This window comes from Ranitomeya imitator, chromosome 4, assembly GCF_032444005.1.
Source record: "Ranitomeya imitator isolate aRanImi1 chromosome 4, aRanImi1.pri, whole genome shotgun sequence".
Taxonomy (NCBI): domain Eukaryota; kingdom Metazoa; phylum Chordata; class Amphibia; order Anura; family Dendrobatidae; genus Ranitomeya; species Ranitomeya imitator.
The window spans coordinates 331,020,346-331,039,312 of NC_091285.1; the positions used below are offsets into that span (position 1 = coordinate 331,020,346).

At 48.0% G+C, this 18,967-nt stretch overlaps 1 protein-coding gene across 4 annotated transcripts in view; it reads left to right on the forward strand.

Moving 5' to 3' along the window:
• Positions 1-765: 765 nt before the first annotated feature.
• Positions 766-18,967, forward strand: part of TUBGCP6 (tubulin gamma complex component 6) — a 73,884-nt gene continuing 55,682 nt past the window's right edge. For 3 of the 4 annotated variants that reach the window (XM_069764931.1, XM_069764935.1, XM_069764934.1), the window contains exons 1-7: positions 775-853; positions 4,754-5,577; positions 9,365-9,528; positions 10,285-10,495; positions 10,744-10,917; positions 15,859-15,980; positions 18,790-18,865. In XM_069764931.1, the coding sequence (XP_069621032.1) occupies positions 4,831-5,577; positions 9,365-9,528; positions 10,285-10,495; positions 10,744-10,917; positions 15,859-15,980; positions 18,790-18,865 (1,494 nt within the window). In that variant the 5' untranslated portion in view covers positions 775-853; positions 4,754-4,830. Of the gene's footprint in view, positions 854-4,753; positions 5,578-9,364; positions 9,529-10,284; positions 10,496-10,743; positions 10,918-15,858; positions 15,981-18,789; positions 18,866-18,967 lie in introns of all 4 variants that reach the window. The other variant, XM_069764932.1, reaches the window with a different exon arrangement.

Sequence of the window (18,967 nt, forward strand, 5' to 3'; positions counted from 1 at the left end):
CAGACACTGCGATAACACCCGAGCTCGCCCCAGACACTGCGATAACACCCGAGCTCACCCGAGATACTGCGATAACACCCGAGCTCGCCCCAGACACTGCGATAACACCCGAGCTCGCCCCAGATACTGCGATAACACTCGAGCTCGCCCCAGACACTGCGATAACACCCGAGCTCGCCCGAGATACTGCGATAACACCCGAGCTCGCCCCAGACACTGCGATAACACCCGAGCTCGCCCCAGATACTGCGATAACACCCGAGCTCACCCGAGATACTGCGATAACACCCGAGCTCGCCCCAGATACTGCGATAACACCCGAGCTCGCCCCAGATACTGCGATAACACTCGAGCTCGCTCATCACTAGCCTGAGATTTGCTCTTACGTGACACTGACAAATATTATTTTTTCCTTTTTGTGTGTGGGAGAAGGGGGTGCACGGTGCAGTTAGTACTTGTGCTGGGGGGCGCCCCTTGTTATGACTCCACCCATGTATGGAAGCGGAGGCATGGCTGAGCTGTCAGCGTGTAGTATGATCCCACAGTCACCCGGCTGGATCGTTAGCGATCATGGGCCCAGGCGACAGCTGTCACCTTATGTAGGGGAGCATGCGCCCCGCTGTCACTGGGAGCCGGAACGTTGTGTGCGGTCACTGTTCCCGCCCGGTGACATTCAAAACATTCCAGCTAAACAAAGCGCTATTGGCTGAGAGGCGGCGGTGCTTCTGTTACCGAGCAACTGGCTGCTGCTCCCGGATGTACCCTGCTGGTTTCCTGACAGATACCGGAAGTAGAATGACATGGAGCGCGGCGGCTCAAGCAGTGGAAGCGGCGGTGCCGGAGAAATGTGCCGGTGAGAGGGGAGTGAGCTAATACCGCACCAGGACCATGCTTCATAACATGGACTGCAGTGTACGGTGTCAGCCACTGCTCACAGCATACTATCACTGTCCGCATGCAGAACATAGGAGCTGCTGTCAGCCTCAGGACTCTAATACAAGGCTGTAGCTCCTGACTCCCGTGTGGTCGCCATCACTCTGCCTCCCGTGTGGTCGCCATCACTCTGCCTCCCGTGTGATCGCCATCACTCTGCCTCCCGTGTGATCGCCATCACTCTGCCTCCCGTGTGGTCGCCATCACTCTGCCTCCCGTGTGGTCGCCATCACTCTGCTTCCTGTGTGGTCGCCATCACTCTGCCTCCCGTGTGATCGCCATCACTCTGCCTCCCGTGTGGTCGCCATCACTCTGCCTCCCGTGTGGTCGCCATCACTCTGCCTCCCGTGTGGTCGCCATCACTCTGCTTCCTGTGTGGTCGCCATCACTCTGCCTCCCGTGTGGTCGCCATCACTCTGCCTCCCGTGTGGTCGCCATCACTCTGCCTCCCGTGTGATCGCCATCACTCTGCCTCCCGTGTGGTCGCCATCACTCTGCCTCCCGTGTGATCGCCATCACTCTGCTTCCCGTGTGATCGCCATCACTCTGCCTCCCGTGTGGTCGCCATCACTCTGCCTCCCGTGTGATCGCCATCACTCTGCTTCCCGTGTGATCGCCATCACTCTGCCTCCCGTGTGATCTCCATCACTCTGCCTCCCGTGTGATCGCCATCACTCTGCCTCCCGTGTGGTCGCCATCACTCTGCTTCCTGTGTGGTCGCCATCACTCTGCCTCCCGTGTGATCGCCATCACTCTGCTTCCCGTGTGGTCGCCATCACTCTGCCTCCCGTGTGATCGCCATCACTCTGCTTCCTGTGTGGTCGCCATCACTCTGCCTCCCGTGTGATCGCCATCACTCTGCCTCCCGTGTGGTCGCCATCACTCTGCCTCCCGTGTGGTCGCCATCACTCTGCTTCCCGTGTGGTCGCCATCACTCTGCCTCCCGTGTGATCTCCATCACTCTGCCTCCCGTGTGATCGCCATCACTCTGCCTCCCGTGTGATCGCCATCACTCTGCCTCCCGTGTGGTCGCCATCACTCTGCCTCCCGTGTGATCGCCATCACTCTGCCTCCCGTGTGGTCGCCATCACTCTGCCTCCCGTGTGGTCGCCATCACTCTGCCTCCCGTGTGGTCGCCATCACTCTGCCTCCCGTGTGATCGCCATCACTCTGCCTCCCGTGTGGTCGCCATCACTCTGCCTCCCGTGTGGTCGCCATCACTCTGCCTCCCGTGTGGTCGCCATCACTCTGCCTCCCGTGTGGTCGCCATCACTCTACCTCCCGTGTGGTCGCCATCACTCTACCTCCCGTGTGGTCGCCATCACTCTGCCTCCCGTGTGGTCGCCATCACTCTACCTCCCGTGTGGTCGCCATCACTCTACCTCCCGTGTGATCGCCATCACTCTGCCTCCCGTGTGATCGCCATCACTCTCCCTCCCGTGTGGTCGCCATCACTCTACCTCCCGTGTGATCGCCATCACTCTGCCTCCCGTGTGATCGCCATCACTCTACCTCCCGTGTGGTCGCCATCACTCTACCTCCCGTGTGATCGCCATCACTCTGCCTCCCGTGTGATCGCCATCACTCTGCCTCCCGTGTGATCGCCATCACTCTACCTCCCGTGTGGTCGCCATCACTCTACCTCCCGTGTGATCGCCATCACTCTGCCTCCCGTGTGATCGCCATCACTCTGCCTCCCGTGTGATCGCCATCACTCTACCTCCCGTGTGGTCGCCATCACTCTACCTCCCGTGTGGTCGCCATCACTCTGCCTCCCGTGTGGTCGCCATCACTCTACCTCCCGTGTGGTCGCCATCACTCTACCTCCCGTGTGATCGCCATCACTCTGCCTCCCGTGTGATCGCCATCACTCTCCCTCCCGTGTGGTCGCCATCACTCTGCCTCCCGTGTGATCGCCATCACTCTGCCTCCCGTGTGGTCGCCATCACTCTGCCTCCCGTGTGGTCGCCATCACTCTGCCTCCCGTGTGGTCGCCATCACTCTGCCTCCCGTGTGGTCGCCATCACTCTACCTCCCGTGTGGTCGCCATCACTCTACCTCCCGTGTGGTCGCCATCACTCTGCCTCCCGTGTGGTCGCCATCACTCTACCTCCCGTGTGGTCGCCATCACTCTACCTCCCGTGTGATCGCCATCACTCTGCCTCCCGTGTGATCGCCATCACTCTGCCTCCCGTGTGGTCGCCATCACTCTACCTCCCGTGTGATCGCCATCACTCTGCCTCCCGTGTGATCGCCATCACTCTGCCTCCCGTGTGGTCGCCATCACTCTACCTCCCGTGTGGTCGCCATCACTCTGCTTCCCGTGTGATCGCCATCACTCTGCCTCCCGTGTGATCGCCATCACTCCTGTGCCATCACTCTGCCTCCCGTGTGATCGCCATCACTCCTGTGCCATCACTCTGCCTCCCGTGTGATCGCCATCACTCCTGTGCCATCACTCTGCTTCCTGTGTGATCTCCATCACTCTGCCTCCTGTGTGATCGCCATCACTCTGCCTCCTGTGTGATCGCCATCACTCTGCCTCCCGTGTGATCGCCATCACTCTGCCTCCCGTGTGATCGCCATCACTCTGCCTCCCGTGTGATCGCCATCACTCTGCCTCCCGTGTGATCTCCATCACTCTGCCTCCTGTGTGATCGCCATCACTCTGCCTCCTGTGTGGTCGCTGGATGTGATCCTTGATTTTCACAGATAGCACTTGTAACTATGATAGTCTATAGAGTTGGGCACATGTTCGACTTTTTCCTCAGACTAGGCAGTCGATGGAATATATCAGAAATGTGTCCGAGTTTTGATCAGAGGGTCGGATCAAAATCGACAATGCGAGTCAATGGGTCCGTGAAAAAAATCAGACTGCACTTGGATGACATCTGAGTGTGATCTGGCTTTCACCAACTGTCGGTGGAGAAACAGTTTTTTTAATTTCTCCATTTACAGATGACACTGTATCTAGAATAATCGGTCTGTTTTCCTCGTATGTAGAAAAAATGAAATATGTGAATGAGGCCTTACTCTGCCTGCTGGGCGATCTCAGGGTATCTGTCGTTATCTGACAGCTAGAAGCAACTGGTTAGTGATGCTGAGATTATATACACATACTATTCTCAATATCCGTCAGATGTCTGCACCTTATGTCAGGGTTCGCCTTGTCCCAGTAACGCTTTATCTAACGTTCTGACACATTACTATGACATGTTAGCAATTGTCTGAAATGAGAGTTAAACCTTACCAATGCTGAGTTGGTTCTGATTGTCATTTACTGGAGAAGCCAATTGCAGTAAATCACTTTGTCGCCTTTTGTCCTACATTTTCTACCACAGGGAAGTCAAGTCCTTATTATATGTAATAAAATTCTGTTTACTATAACTAAAAATGTAAAAAGTTTTTTTTTTTTCTTTTTACACTCCTCTGCTATTGGGGAGCTAAACCTCAGTGAGGACAGGTCATTAATGTCAGATCAGAGCAGAATGCCACGGATCCGCAACCCCCCCCCCACATCGCTGTCCCTAATAGCTCACGCGATTGGCTGTAAGTCATCAGTATTACATCAGAGATGACGTCTGCTCTGGCGAAATAGTTAATTGGCTGATTGGCTGCAGCGGTCACGTGACACAAGTGTCACATGACCCACCGGGAATAGCAGTGGTGGCGTCGCTGGAATTGGACCCTGCCGTGATTAAGCAGAGTTTTTTCCTTTTTTCAGGACAGATAGGACTAGCCGTTTAACTCGCTGCATCTATAAGCTTTGTGGTTGTGTATATATATATATATATATATATCGTTGTGCTTTGTGTTTCAGATGTCTCTATTCCTACTGTCCATGACCATGAAGGATAGGAGAGTCCTTTCCGGAGCAATAGCCGCGGATCCAGCACGATGAGTAGCATCACTCGGCTCTTCGGTGACCTGTGCGAGTCGCACTTGACAGGATTCCCATGGAAAACCGGTCTGGGAATTAGGAGCCAAAGCAAGAAGAAAACCAAAGAGCGGTTTAAGAGGTTGGCCTACGACGCTCTCTTTATCCACCTGTACCAAGAAGAGACTCTTAAGCTGCAGTCGAAACCCTCCAAATTGCCTGTGAAGAATAAAATGCTAATGCTGTCCTTTAATCTGCGCCTTGGTGGCATGACTCCAGAGGCAGAACGTCTGGAGGAGCTGCTGGAACAAGTGGAGAAGTCCAGTCCTGACCATGTCTCAGACCTGTGTGCCGTACTAGAGCTCTTGGTGGACCTCGCAGGAACCGGGCCACCTCGGATACTTCCACCAAAACGAGACCTTTTTCGGAACAACAAATACGTGGGCAGAAAGCCTCAGTATCAGGGCTATGACTATTATGACGTGAGTGTATTTGAGGCGGACATTGGGGCGTTCTTGGCTTACCAAGAGAGTGACATGGGCAGCACCATCAGCAATACCCTTCAGATCATGGAGGCTGCGCCAGGCACTGGTCTTCCCGCCATAGGCCGATTTTCCCAGAACTTTTCAACTGCTGACAAGTTTGAGAAGGAGACTCGTGTTTCGCTGTTCGGAGCCCTTGCCCACACTCGGACAAATGATATGGACATTAAATTGGACCTGCCTCCAGTGCCAGACAGTGCTGACCTGTCCGGGTTGGCCATAAAGGTATGTGTGTATCCCGACGTTCCCATGGTCAGTAGTTCGAAACACCGAGACAGGACCGATAAATTAATAACGCAATCACTAAAAATAGTGATACTGAAGAGGTTGCCTCTCACAAAGATGACTTTCTGATGTGTTTATAAGGAACATACTAATAATACATTTTAATACATTGTATATTTTCAATGGTGCCACGATCTTGTGCTTTCAGCTTTGGGTTTGTTAGCGATAGTTTCCGGCCTGTACTCCAGAGGAAGCGGTCATATATGTCGAAACATCAGCAAGCTTGTGTGTGAGGGGAATAATTGACTGTACATTTCAGCAGCTAAGCCAGCCCCCTTCTGTGTATAAATTACGGAGAACGGGGCTGGCTAAGCTATTTTTTCACCCACAGCCTAGCATATTATTACATTCTAGAGCTTTATTATAAACCTATATGTATTATCTTTTTGTGGACTACTCCCTTTAAAGTTACTGTTATCTGTCAGCAGGTTTTTTCTACCTAATCTCAGAGCAGCATAATGTAAAGGTACCTTCACACTGACCATCTTCACAACGATATCGCTAGCGATCCGTGATGTTGCAGGGTCCTGGATAGCGATATCGTTGTTTGACAGGCAGCAGCGATTTGGATCCTGCTGGGACATCGTTGGTCGGAGCAGAAAGTCCAGAACTTTATTTCGTCGCTAGATCTCCCGCAGACATCGCTGAATCGGCGTGTGTGACGCCGATTCAGCGATGTCTTCACTGGTAACCAGGGTAAACATCGGGTTACTAAGCGCAGGGCCGCGCTTAGTAACCCGATGTTTACCCTGGTTACCAGTGTAAATGTAAAAAAAAAACAAACACTTCATACTTACATTCCGGTGTCTGTCTTCCCTGCACTGTCAGCGCCGGCCAGCCGTAAAGCAGATTACAGCGGTGACGTTACCGCTGTGCTTTACGGCCAGCCGGCGCTCACAGTCAGTGCAGAGAAGCAGAGCGCCGGGGGACAGACACCGGAATGTAAGTATGTAGTGTTTTTTTTTTTTTACATTAGCACTGGTAACCAGGGTAAACATCGGGTCACTCAGTGATTCCAGCTGAAGTAATAAAGCATGATTTATTGATATTATTATAATAATTAAAAACAAATATGAAGGGAAAACCCAGAAGAAGCTTTTGCGAAATGGGGTGGGGGTTGTGCAGCTGCCCTGTCACTATAACCATTTCAGGTGATGGATTTTTTACTTTATTGATTCTCTATGGCACTTTACAATGCAATATACGTGTGAGATCACTGTCAGGTTGTATTAGCATATGCTGTCATGTATACCTGCATTACAGCTGTACAAGGCCTTATCTGCCCCTGGATTCCTTCATTGCACTAAGCACTTTTATACTGGGAACCCCTGCTTTTAATACCACTTAAAACAGAATCTGATAGATTGCTATATACGGCTACATAACTTTGTCTCCAATACATTGCATTCTATGCATGACATTATCACTGTGACCTGTATTCTTATTCTAGACCCAGCCTTCACCTTTTTCTGCACTTGGAGGTTTATTCCCACCCTATTCCCTTTTTTTTTTCCTGTCACGTTTGTTTTTAATATATCAATAAATTATGATTTATTGTCGCAGATAGTGTATCTTTTTGTATAGACAGTGGGGGAAATAATTATTTGATCCCTTGCTGATTTTGTAGGTTTGCCCACTGACAAAGACGTGAACAGTCTATAATTTTAAGGGTAGGTTAATTTTAAGATTTGAGAGATAAAATATCAAAAATAAAATCCAGATAATCACATGGTATAAATTATATAAGTTTATTTGCATTTTGCAGTGAGAAATAAGTATTTGATCTGTTCTTACAGACCAGTTAGACGATACTAATCAACTCGTTACCTGCATTAAAGACAGCTGTCTTACATAGTCACCTTTATAAAAGACTCCTGTCCACAGACTATATTAATCAGTCAGGCTCTAACCTCTACAACATGGGCAAGACCAAAGAGCTCTATCAGGATGTCAGGGATATGATCATAGACCTGCACAAAGCTGGAATGGGCTACAAAACCATAAGGAAGACGCTGGGAGAGGAGATAACTGTTGGTGCAATAGTAAGAAAATGGAAGAAATACAATATGACTGTCAATCGACATCGATCTGGGGCACCATGCAGAATCTCACCTCGTGGGGTATCCTTGATCATGAGGAAGGCGACAGATCAGCCTAAAACTACACGGGGGAACTTGTTAATTACCATTGGTAACACATTACACCGTAAAGGTTTAAAATCCTGCTGTGCCCGCAAGTTCCCCCTGCTCAAGAAAGCACATGTGCAGGCCTGTCTGAAGTTTGCCAATGAACATCTTGATGATTCTGTGAGTGACTGGGAGAAGGTGCTGTGGTCAGATGAGACAAAAATTGAGGTCTTTGGCATTAACTCCACTCCCTTGTTTGGAGGAAGAGAAATGCTGCCTATGACCCAAAGAACACCATCCCCACTGTCAAGCATGGAGGTGGAAATATTATGTTTTGGGGGTGTTTCTCTGCTAAGGGCACAGGACTACTTTACCACATCAATGGGAGAATGGATGGAGCCATGTACCATAAAATCCTGGTGACAACCTCCTTCCCTCCGCCAGGACATTTAAAAATGGGTCATGGTTGGGTCTTGCAGCAAGACAATGACCAAAAACATACAGCCAAGGCAACAACGGAGTGGCTCAAAAAGAAGCACATTAAGGTCATGGAGTGGCCTAGCCAGTCTCCAGACCTTAATCCCATAGAAAACCTATGGAGGGAGTTGAAGCTCCGAGTTGCCAAGCGACAGCCTCAATATCTTAATGATGATCTGCAAAGAGGAGTGGACCAAAATTCCTTCTGACATGTGCGCAACCCTCATCATCACCTACAAAAAAGTCTGACTGCTTTGCTTGCCAACAAGGGTTTTGCCACCAAGTATTAAGTCTTGTTTGCCAGAGGGATCAAATACTTATTTCTCATTGCAAAATGCAAGTAAATTTATACAATGTGATTTTTTTTTTATTTTATTTTATTTTTGATATTCTATCTCTCAATGTTAAAATTAACCTACCCTTAAAATTATAGACTGCTCATGTTTTTGTCAGTGGGCAAACTTACAAATTCAGCAAGGGATCAAATACTTATTTCCCCCACTGTACATTGTTTAGTGACAGTGAGGTGCTTATCACAGATGGGCACGTGGTTGGACCAAAGCTTGTGTGGTCTATGGTCCAAGTATGGATTATCTCCTGGTGATAAAACCTTCATTGTATGGAAGCAACACACAGCCTAATAAGTGACACATCCCTGAAATCAGTGTCTCAGCCCCTACATCATGCTGTCCTGAGATTCCATGTGTAATCTATCAGCAGGTTTTTGCTTTAAATTGTGTGGCTTTTCTATGCGTTACTACGTGAAACTCCAACCCGGCTGCCATAAGCACTTCTCAACCATAGGCCTAATGAAAACGTCCATACTAACAACTTGTTTTCTGCATGAGTGTCCATTTGGATGAGGTTAAGGTCATGGTGATAGAAGTCTGGCCACAGTAGGGTTCTGATGTTCCAGTTAGGGTGAGTTTAGGAGCTTTGGCCCTCATAGTAATGAGTGAGGTTCGGATTAAAAAAAAATAAATAGCTGCAGCGATTGCTTCTACGATTGAGGCCCCTACAGAGCCTTGTAGGCATTATTTCGTGTCCACAGACATTGAACTTTCTACCCCTGCTCTGTAGTCTTGGTGCATTGATCTGTGGTGTCCCAATGTCGTTGCCTCTAGGTCCCGCAGAGCATCGATCAGTCTGAAGATGAAGGGTTCCAGTCTGCATCAAATATGACTCCTGATTCTCAGTCGGAGCCAAGTGTGACACCTGAAATTGACGTGTGGGAGGCCATCCTCACATATGGGCCCAGTAAACGCCGCTGTTGGGAAAGAATAGGATTGTAAGCATTGTCATGTGTCGAAAGCTTCTTTCCGTCTCATTAGATATCTGAATCCCCACTCCACAGCTCTTTGGTCTGCGTCAGATTTCCCGTTTTGCTACCCAGTCAAGGGGGTGTGTCCCTACACATTGTGCCACCGTCCAATCAGTGCTTCCAGAGCCAGACAATGGGACACACCCTTTTGACAAGAGGAATTGTAACGGCCAGTTATTCGTGTCTTTACAATTTTCTATTAGGAATACCTGTAGAATGTTCGTTATAAGTGGAGATGCTCCAGAATAGTTATTTGAATGAGATTGGCCACGACCTTTTTATCAATAGCCTATCCTCATGATAAGCCAGCAGAATCTGATCGATGGTGGTGAGACCTTAGCGGTCACCAGCGCCGGCCGGAACACAGCAGCTCCGCCATTTCTACGCTGCCATTCTAGTTTTGACAGAGCTGCTGTGTTCCTACAGCATCTGAGCGCTTCTACCCGCCACCCGTAATATCGGATGGGTGGGGATGGATGCTGGGTGTCACACCACCATCGATCAAACTCTGATGGCCTATCATAAGGAATAGTTATTGATTATATAAAAAAAAAAAGTGGCCAACGTCTTCAATGACCGATACAATGACTCACTAAAAAATTCATGTTAGGGGCGGTGAGGGTTCTTTAAATTGATCTTTCCTTCCAAGCTTCCCTTTATCTTGCCCCCAAGTGCTGTAATAAACTGTGACATTACAATAGATTCATGAAATTTATGCTTCAGTCCTCCAGGTAAAAGAGAAGACCCCTACGTCACGGAAGCAGGCCGAGAAGCTTTTGACAAGATGTATACGATTTTTGAGGGGAATCTCCAAATGCTCAGCAATACAATTTTGCAATCTCCAGTACATGTGATGGTTAAGGAACCGGAGCTGGTGAAGGATGTGCTGAACGTTCTCATTGGAGTAGTGTCTGCGACATTCTCCTTCAGCCAGGTAGATCAGTGTTCCCGTTAGCATGTAGACATGTTACTACTGCTTTCTGGCAGGTCTGTTGTAGATATTCAGGCCTCAATCTGCAAGGAAAGTCGCACCAATTAGGCTTTATACAATGGAAAAATCCATGATGATTATGATAAAAGGCTTTTTCTGCACTCGCCTTCATTACACTGCAAGATGCAAGGCACATACAATGACTTACCAAAATTGGTGTAATTTACTACCATATGTTCTCTTTGTTTCAGTCTACTCAGACCTTCATGGTTAAGCAGGGCATCTATATCTCTGGGACGTCCCCTGAAAACATAGGCAACCTGCTGGCACAAGTGGGAGACTACGGCACTTACTATACCAGACTGAGCAATTTCTCTCTGCAAAGGGGGCTTGAGTCCGTCCACAATAAAGGCCTTGTGTTTCAGGTAATGCAGTCACTTGCAGGTATTTCTGGCTACCAGACTTATAAGAGCAACATATTAGTAAAAAAGGTTCTATTAAAGGGGTTGTCTGGTCCAAATCAATGTCTGCAGTCACTCTGTGCGACTGCAGACGTATAAATCCCCCCAGCGCACGCACTATGAGCACTGCAGGGATTCAACAGTTTCAGACCCTGGACCGGAGTTGATGCATTTGTTATACAGGTCCTTCTCAAAAAATTAGCATATAGTGTTAAATTTCATTATTTACCATAATGTAATGATTACAATTAAACTTTCATATATTATAGATTCATTATCCACCAACTGAAATTTGTCAGGTCTTTTATTGTTTTAATACTGATGATTTTGGCATACAACTCCTGATAACCCAAAAAACCTGTCTCAATAAATTAGCATATTTCACCCATCCAATCAAATAAAAGTGTTTTTTAATAACAAACAAAAAAACCATCAAATAATAATGTTCAGTTATGCACTCAATACTTGGTCGGGAATCCTTTGGCAGAAATGACTGCTTCAATGCGGCATGGCATGGAGGCAATCAGCCTGTGACACTGCTGAGATGTTATGGAGGCCCAGGATGCTTCAATAGCGGCCTTAAGCTCATCCAGAGTGTTGGGTCTTGCGTCTCTCAACTTTCTCTTCACAATATCCCACAGATTCTCTATGGGGTTCAGGTCAGGAGAGTTGGCAGGCCAATTGAGCACAGTAATACCATGGTCAGTAAACCATTTACCAGTGGTTTTGGCACTGTGAGCAGGTGCCAGGTCGTGCTGAAAAATGAAATCTTCATCTCCATAAAGCATTTCAGCCGATGGAAGCATGAAGTGCTCCAAAATCTCCTGATAGCTAGCTGCATTGACCCTGCCCTTGATGAAACACAGTGGACCAACACCAGCAGCTGACATGGCACCCCACACCATCACTGACTGTGGGTACTTGACACTGGACTTCAGGCATTTTGGCATTTCCTTCTCCCCAGTCTTCCTCCAGACTCTGGCACCTTGATTTCCGAATGACATGCAAAATTTGCTTTCATCAGAAAAAAGTACTTGGGACCACTTAGCAACAGTCCAGTGCTGCTTCTCTGTAGCTCAAAAGTGGCTTTACCTGGGGAATGCGGCACCTGTAGCCCATTTCCTGCACACGCCTGTGCACGGTGGCTCTGGATGTTTCCACACCAGACTCAGTCCACTGCTTCCTCAGGTTCCCCAAGGTCTGGAATCGGTCCTTCTCCACAATCTTCCTCAGGGTCCGGTCTCCTCTTCTCGTTGTACAGCGTTTTCTGCCACATTGTTTCCTTCCAACAGACTTACCATTGAGGTGCCTTGATACAGCACTCTGGGAACAGCCTATTTGTTGAGAAATTTCTTTCTGGGTCTTACCCTCTTGCTTGAGGGTGTCAATGATGGCCTTCTTGACATCTGTCAGGTCGCTAGTCTTACCCATGATGGGGGTTTTGAGTAATGAACCAGGCAGGGAGTTTATAAAAGCCTCAGGTATCTTTTGCATGTGTTTAGAGTTAATTAGTTGATTCAGAAGATTAGGGTAATAGGTCGTTTAGAGAACCTTTTCTTGATATGCTAATTTATTGAGACAGGTTTTTTGGGTTATCAGGAGTTGTATGCCAAAATCATCAGTATTAAAACAATAAAAGACCTGACAAATTTCAGTTGGTGGATAATGAATCTATAATATATGAAAGTTTAATTGTAATCATTACATTATGGTAAATAATGAAATTTAACACTATATGCTAATTTTTTGAGAAGGACCTGTACATACACCTGGCCAGAGGATGCGGCCTTGCTTCTATACACTTGTATGAAGCAAAGCAGCGCCTCGTTGGGTGACATAGCTGACTAGAGGGCATGGCCAACTAATGGGTGCAGCCTTGCTCCATACAAGTGTATAGAAGCGAGGCTGCGCCCACTGGCCAGGAATATGCATATGTCATACTTACCCTCTGGTCCCAGGTCTGAAAAGGGCAAGTCCTTGCAGAACTTGAGAAAAAAAACGAACTTTTTTGAATTTACCAAATGGCTGCAATGAAGCAGAGTGAAAAATTTAAAGGGGTCTGAATACTGAATGAATACTTTCCGTACCCACTGCAATAAATATATATCTCACATAGGTTTCATTGTAAATTTAACTTGTGTCGCTACTAAAGGGAGTATTCAATGCTCTCCACTGCCATATGCGTGGAATTCCGTGAATATTCCCTTTAGCAGCGGTGACATGTGGAGGTCCGGCAGCTGCAGAAGGCCAGCGGCTAACACTGTGCGCGCTACTAAAGAGCAGTAAATATTTGCTGCCCTCCAGGCCCATAGTCCCGGCGTGGAGAGCAGTGAGTATTCCGGCAGCTGTCCTTCGGCTTGTAAGCAGTGCATGACGTCCCTGCCATGCACAGTTAAAGGGACTGTCACCTGAATTTGGAGGGAACAATTTTGCCTTGTGCAGGCATGTACTACGGAGGACAGAGAATGAACTTCAATCCAATATTGCAGCCAGCATGCAGCCAGTGGGTAAGGAAAGGGTGAATCAAACACCCGAAAACCCAGCCCCTATGGCTGAAAATTGTTCCCTCCAAATTCAAGTGACAGAGTCCCTTTAAGAAGCATAAAGCAGCTGCTGGCACTGGAAGAAGACTCTGCGGGAGTGAGGGAGTGCAGGAAGGTAATTGTAATGTGTGTTTTTTTTTTTATTTTTATTTTTTTAAAGCTTTTGTCATGGGGCCCTGCATACCAGGATAGGGCTAAGGGGCCCATGAACACCAGGATGGGGATGAGGGGGCCATGTATACCAGGATGAGGGTGTCATGCATGCCAGGATGGGGATGAGGGGGCCGTGTATACCATGATGGGCATGAGGGGGCCGTGCATACCAGGATGGAGATGAGGGTGCCATGCATGCCAGGATTGGGATGAGGGGGCCGTGTATACCAGGATGGGCATGAGGGGGCCGTGCATACCAGGATGGGGATGAGGGGGCTGTGCATGCCAGGATGGGGATGAGGGGGCCGTGCATGCCAGGATGGGGATGAGGGGGACGTGCATACCAGGATGGGGATGAGGGGGGCTGTGCATGCCAGGATGGGGATGAGGAGTCCATGCATATCGGGGTAGGGATGAGAGGGCCATAGATGCCAGAATGGGGATGAGGGGACCATATATACCAGGATGGGGATGAGGGGGCCATGTATACCAGGATGAGGGTGTCATGCATGCCAGGATGGGGATGAGGGGGCCGTACATACCAGGATGGGGATGAGGAGCACATGCATGCCAGGATGGGGATGAGGGGGCCGTGTATACCATGATGGGCATGAGGGGGCCGTGCATACCAGGATGGAGATGAGGGTGCCATGCATGCCAGGATTGGGATGAGGGGGCCGTGTATACCAGGATGGGCATGAGGGGGCCGTGCATACCAGGATGGGGATGAGGGGGCTGTGCATGCCAGGATGGGGATGAGGGGGCCGTACATGCCAGGATGGGGATGAGGGGGCCGTACATGCCAGGATGGGGATGAGGGGGCCGTGCATACCAGGATGGGGATGAGGGGGGCTGTGCATGCCAGGATGGGGATGAGGAGTCCATGCATATCGGGGTAGGGATGAGAGGGCCATAGATGCCAGAATGGGGATGAGGGGACCATATATACCAGGATGGGGATGAGGGGGCCATGTATACCAGGATGAGGGTGTCATGCATGCCAGGATGGGGATGAGGGGGCCGTACATACCAGGATGGGGATGAGGAGCACATGCATGCCAGGATGGGGATGAGGGGGCCGTGTATACCATGATGGGCATGAGGGGGCCGTGCATACCAGGATGGAGATGAGGGTGCCATGCATGCCAGGATTGGGATGAGGGGGCCGTGTATACCAGGATGGGCATGAGGGGGCCGTGCATACCAGGATGGGGATGAGGGGGCTGTGCATGCCAGGATGGGGATGAGGGGGCCGTACATGCCAGGATGGGGATGAGGGGGCCGTACATGCCAGGATGGGGATGAGGGGGCCGTGCATACCAGGATGGGGATGAGGGGGGCTGTGCATGCCAGGATGGGGATGAGGAGTCCATGCATATCGGGGTAGGGATGAGAGGGCCATAGATGCCAGAATGGGGATGAGGGGACCATATATACCAGGATGGGGATGAGGAGTCCATGCATATCGGGGTAGAGATGAGAGGGCCATAGATGCCAGAATGGGGATGAGGGGACCATATATACCAGGATGGGGATGAGGAGTCCATGCATATCGGGGTAGGGATGAGAGGGCCATATATACCAGGATGGGGATGAGGAGTCCATGCATATCAGGGTAGGGATGAGAGGGCCATAGATGCCAGAATGGGGATGAGGAGTCCATGCATATCAGGGTAGGGATGAGAGGACCATATATACCAGGATGGGGATGAGGAGTCCATGCATATTGGGGTAGGGATGAGAGGGCCATAGATGCCAGAATGGGGATGAGGGGACCATATATACCAGGGTAGGGGATATTAAGTACAGAATTGACCACATTTTTTGCTTCAATTTTTTTTTCTAATTTCCTCATCTAGAACCTAGGTGCATGTAATGGTCAGAAAAATATGGTACCCAATACTTCCAATTACATAATTTGTATGCAGTTATTCTCAAATCCATTACATAAAAAGCATAGACAAATGAAAGTAGAGTAAAGGCAAGATAAGGAAAAGTATCTGTGCAGGACTGTGGTGTCAAATCTAAAGAAACCCCGACGTTAATAGTAGCATAGCTGCTCTATGTAAGCAAAAAAAAAAAAAACTATACCTGGAACTCTTTTTAGCTTAATCATCAAGTGATGCAAAGTTTAGCGACTGAGATACTTTTACCATCTTCATGATAATTTATGTATGTATTGAAATTATTTGTCTCTATCATTTTACAGGCTTTTAAAAGTGGCCTTAGAAAATATTTGCAGTATTACCGGGCATGTGTTCTATCAACCCCAAGCACGCTGTCTCTTCTTACCATCAGCTTCCTTTTCAGAAAGCTTGGACGCCAGTTAAGGTGATTAGTGATATGTATAATAAATCTACAGAAGGACTGATCAAATTATTCCAACCACATGAGTTCTTGTAGCACGGAGGTTTAGGAAAAACATTTTCGTGTTTTTTATAGTGGATTATGAGGAATAGAGAAAAATATAGCACAATACGGAAGCAATCACTATTGTAAATTGAAATAGCCGACGTTTTGTAACTTTTGTCAGACACTTGGCCTCGAATGGTAACATTGTAAGTGTCTGTGAGCCTGTGAAGTAGGAAGCTGTGCTGCCGTTACCTGCAGATAACCTATACCACATACTGGCAAGCTATCTGCAGGTCACAGTAGCCACTTGGCAATCAGAAAGACAACGCAGACATTTTTTTTTTACCTCAGCACCGCTGGTATCAGAAGTGTTAAGTATAAATACATGGTTAACAGCAGTGGGAGCAGCCACTTTGTACCTCCTAACCCTTATTACATCCAGTATTAGATAAGAAAGACATGGAGGACAGCAGGGTGAACCGCTTCTTACCTTAGCATCCCTGGCATCTCCGGTATTAGATTAGTAACACAGGGAGGACAGCAATGCGAGCAGCCTCTTATCTCAGCACCCCTGATATCTTGTATCTCCAGTATTAGATCAGAGAGACAGGATGGACAGCAATGTGAGTGGCCTCCCCTGTATTAGACCAGAAAGACAAGGTGGACAGCAGTATGAAGAGCCTATTCTTAATTCAGCTTCCCTGGTATCTCCAGTATTAGTAAGAATGACAGGGTGGACAGCAGTGTTAGCAGCGTCTTCTTACCTCAACATCCAAGTATCTCCAGTATTAGATCAGAAAGATAGGATGGACATTAGTGTGAGCGGCCTCACCTCAGCCCCCCTCATACCTCTAGTATTGGACCTGAAAGATAGGATAGACAGCAGTGTGAGCAATCTCTTCTTACTTCAACACCTCTGGTATCTAGTATTCGATCAGAAAGACATGATGGAGTACAGCAGTGTTAGCTGCCTCTTCTTACCTCAGCACCCTGGTATCTCCAGTATTAGATCAGAAAGATAGGATGGACATTAGTGTGAGTGGCCTCACCTCAGCACCCCTCATACCTCTAGTATTGGACCTGAAAGATAGGATAGACAGCAGTGTGAGCAATCTCTTCTTAGTTCAGCACCTCTGGTATCTAGTATTCGATCAGAAAGACATGATGGAGTACAGCAGTGTTAGCTGCCTCTTCTTACCTCAGCACCCTGATATCTCCAGTATTAGATCAGAAAGTCAGGATGGACATCAGTGTGAGCGGCCTCACCTCAGCACCCCTCATACCTCTAGTATTGGACCTGAAAGACCAGGGGACTTCAGTGTGAGCAATCTCTTCTTACTTCAGCACCTCTGGTATCTAGTATTCGATCAGAAAGACTTGATGGAGTACAGCAGCATGAGCTGCCTCTTCTTACCTCAGCACCCTGGTATCTCCAGTATTAGATCAGAAAGATAGGATGGACATTAGTGTGAGCGGCCTCACCTCAGCACCCCTCATACCTCTAGTATTGGACCTGAAAGACCAGGGGACTTCAGTGTGAGCAATCTCTTCTTACTTCAACACCTCTGGTATCTAGTATTCGATCAGAAAGACTTGATGGAGTACAGCAGCATGAGCTGCCTCTTCTTACCTCAGCACCCTGGTATCTCCAGTATTAGATCAGAAAGATAGGATGGACATTAGTGTGAGCGGCCTCACCTCAGCACCCCTCATACCTCTAGTATTGGACCTGAAAGACCAGGGGACTTCAGTGTGAGCAATCTCTTCTTACTTCAGCACCTCTGGTATCTCCAGTATTAGATCAGAAAGATAGGATGGACATTAGTGTGAGTGGCCTCACCTCAGCACCCCTCATACCTCTAGTATTGGACCTGAAAGATAGGATGGACATCAGTGTGAGTGGCCTCACCTCAGCCCCCCTCATACCTCTAGTATTGGACCTGAAAGATAGGATAGACAGCAGTGTGAGCAATCTCTTCTTAGTTCAGCACCTCTGGTATCTAGTATTCGATCAGAAAGACATGATGGAGTACAGCAGTGTTAGCTGCCTCTTCTTACCTCAGCACCCTGGTATCTCCAGTATTAGATCAGAAAGATAGGATGGACATCAGTGTGAGCGGCCTCACCTCAGCACCCCTCATACCTCTAGTATTGGACCTGAAAGACCAGGGGACTTCAGTGTGAGCAATCTCTTCTTACTTCAGCACCTTTGATATCTCCAGTATTAGATCAGACAGACGAGGTGGACTCATTCTAAAGAACCCCTTTTAATAATTTTTTTTATGTTAGAGAGCAGAACCACAACAATACAGTAAACTGGGTAGCACATATGTTGATGCCTGTAGTCTAAACCTAATATTGGCTTCACTAGCAGGTTTTATATAACAAAAATAGTACAGGAACATTCAATTTAAAAACATATACAGAGTAATGACCAAATACAAATTTTCAGAGGAGGTTAGACAGGAACATGGAAGGAGAGTGATCAAGCAAATGCGCCTGAACGGCACGTTTTATGCAAATCGCAGTGTCACTTTCTTTTTTAAAGTTAGTGTAATCAATGAAGTGATGCCATGTATTCTCTATTAGAGTTCTTCAGATTGGCCGAAGGTTTTTCATTTTCACTATGTTGTTTACTTTGGAACAAACAGAAACCTCCCTGTGGTTATGTATTTCCATGGATTTGGAATGGAGATGAACATAGGAATTTCTGGTGGTCTCGGACATTTTACATACCCTTTTTATTTCTTATCTGGTCAACCAATTATGTGTTTTTATATTTTCTAAGGTATTTAGCAGAACTTTGCTGCATAGGATCAGTGGGCCCAGGATCATCCAGGGGGAGCAGCACTTCCTTTCCTGCAGTGAGTGAAATAGCCCTTCTTTTAGTTACTGATTTTTCTCTGTCACTTCATTGGGGACACAGGAGACCATGGGGTGTATGCTGCTGCCAGTATGCAAAAAAG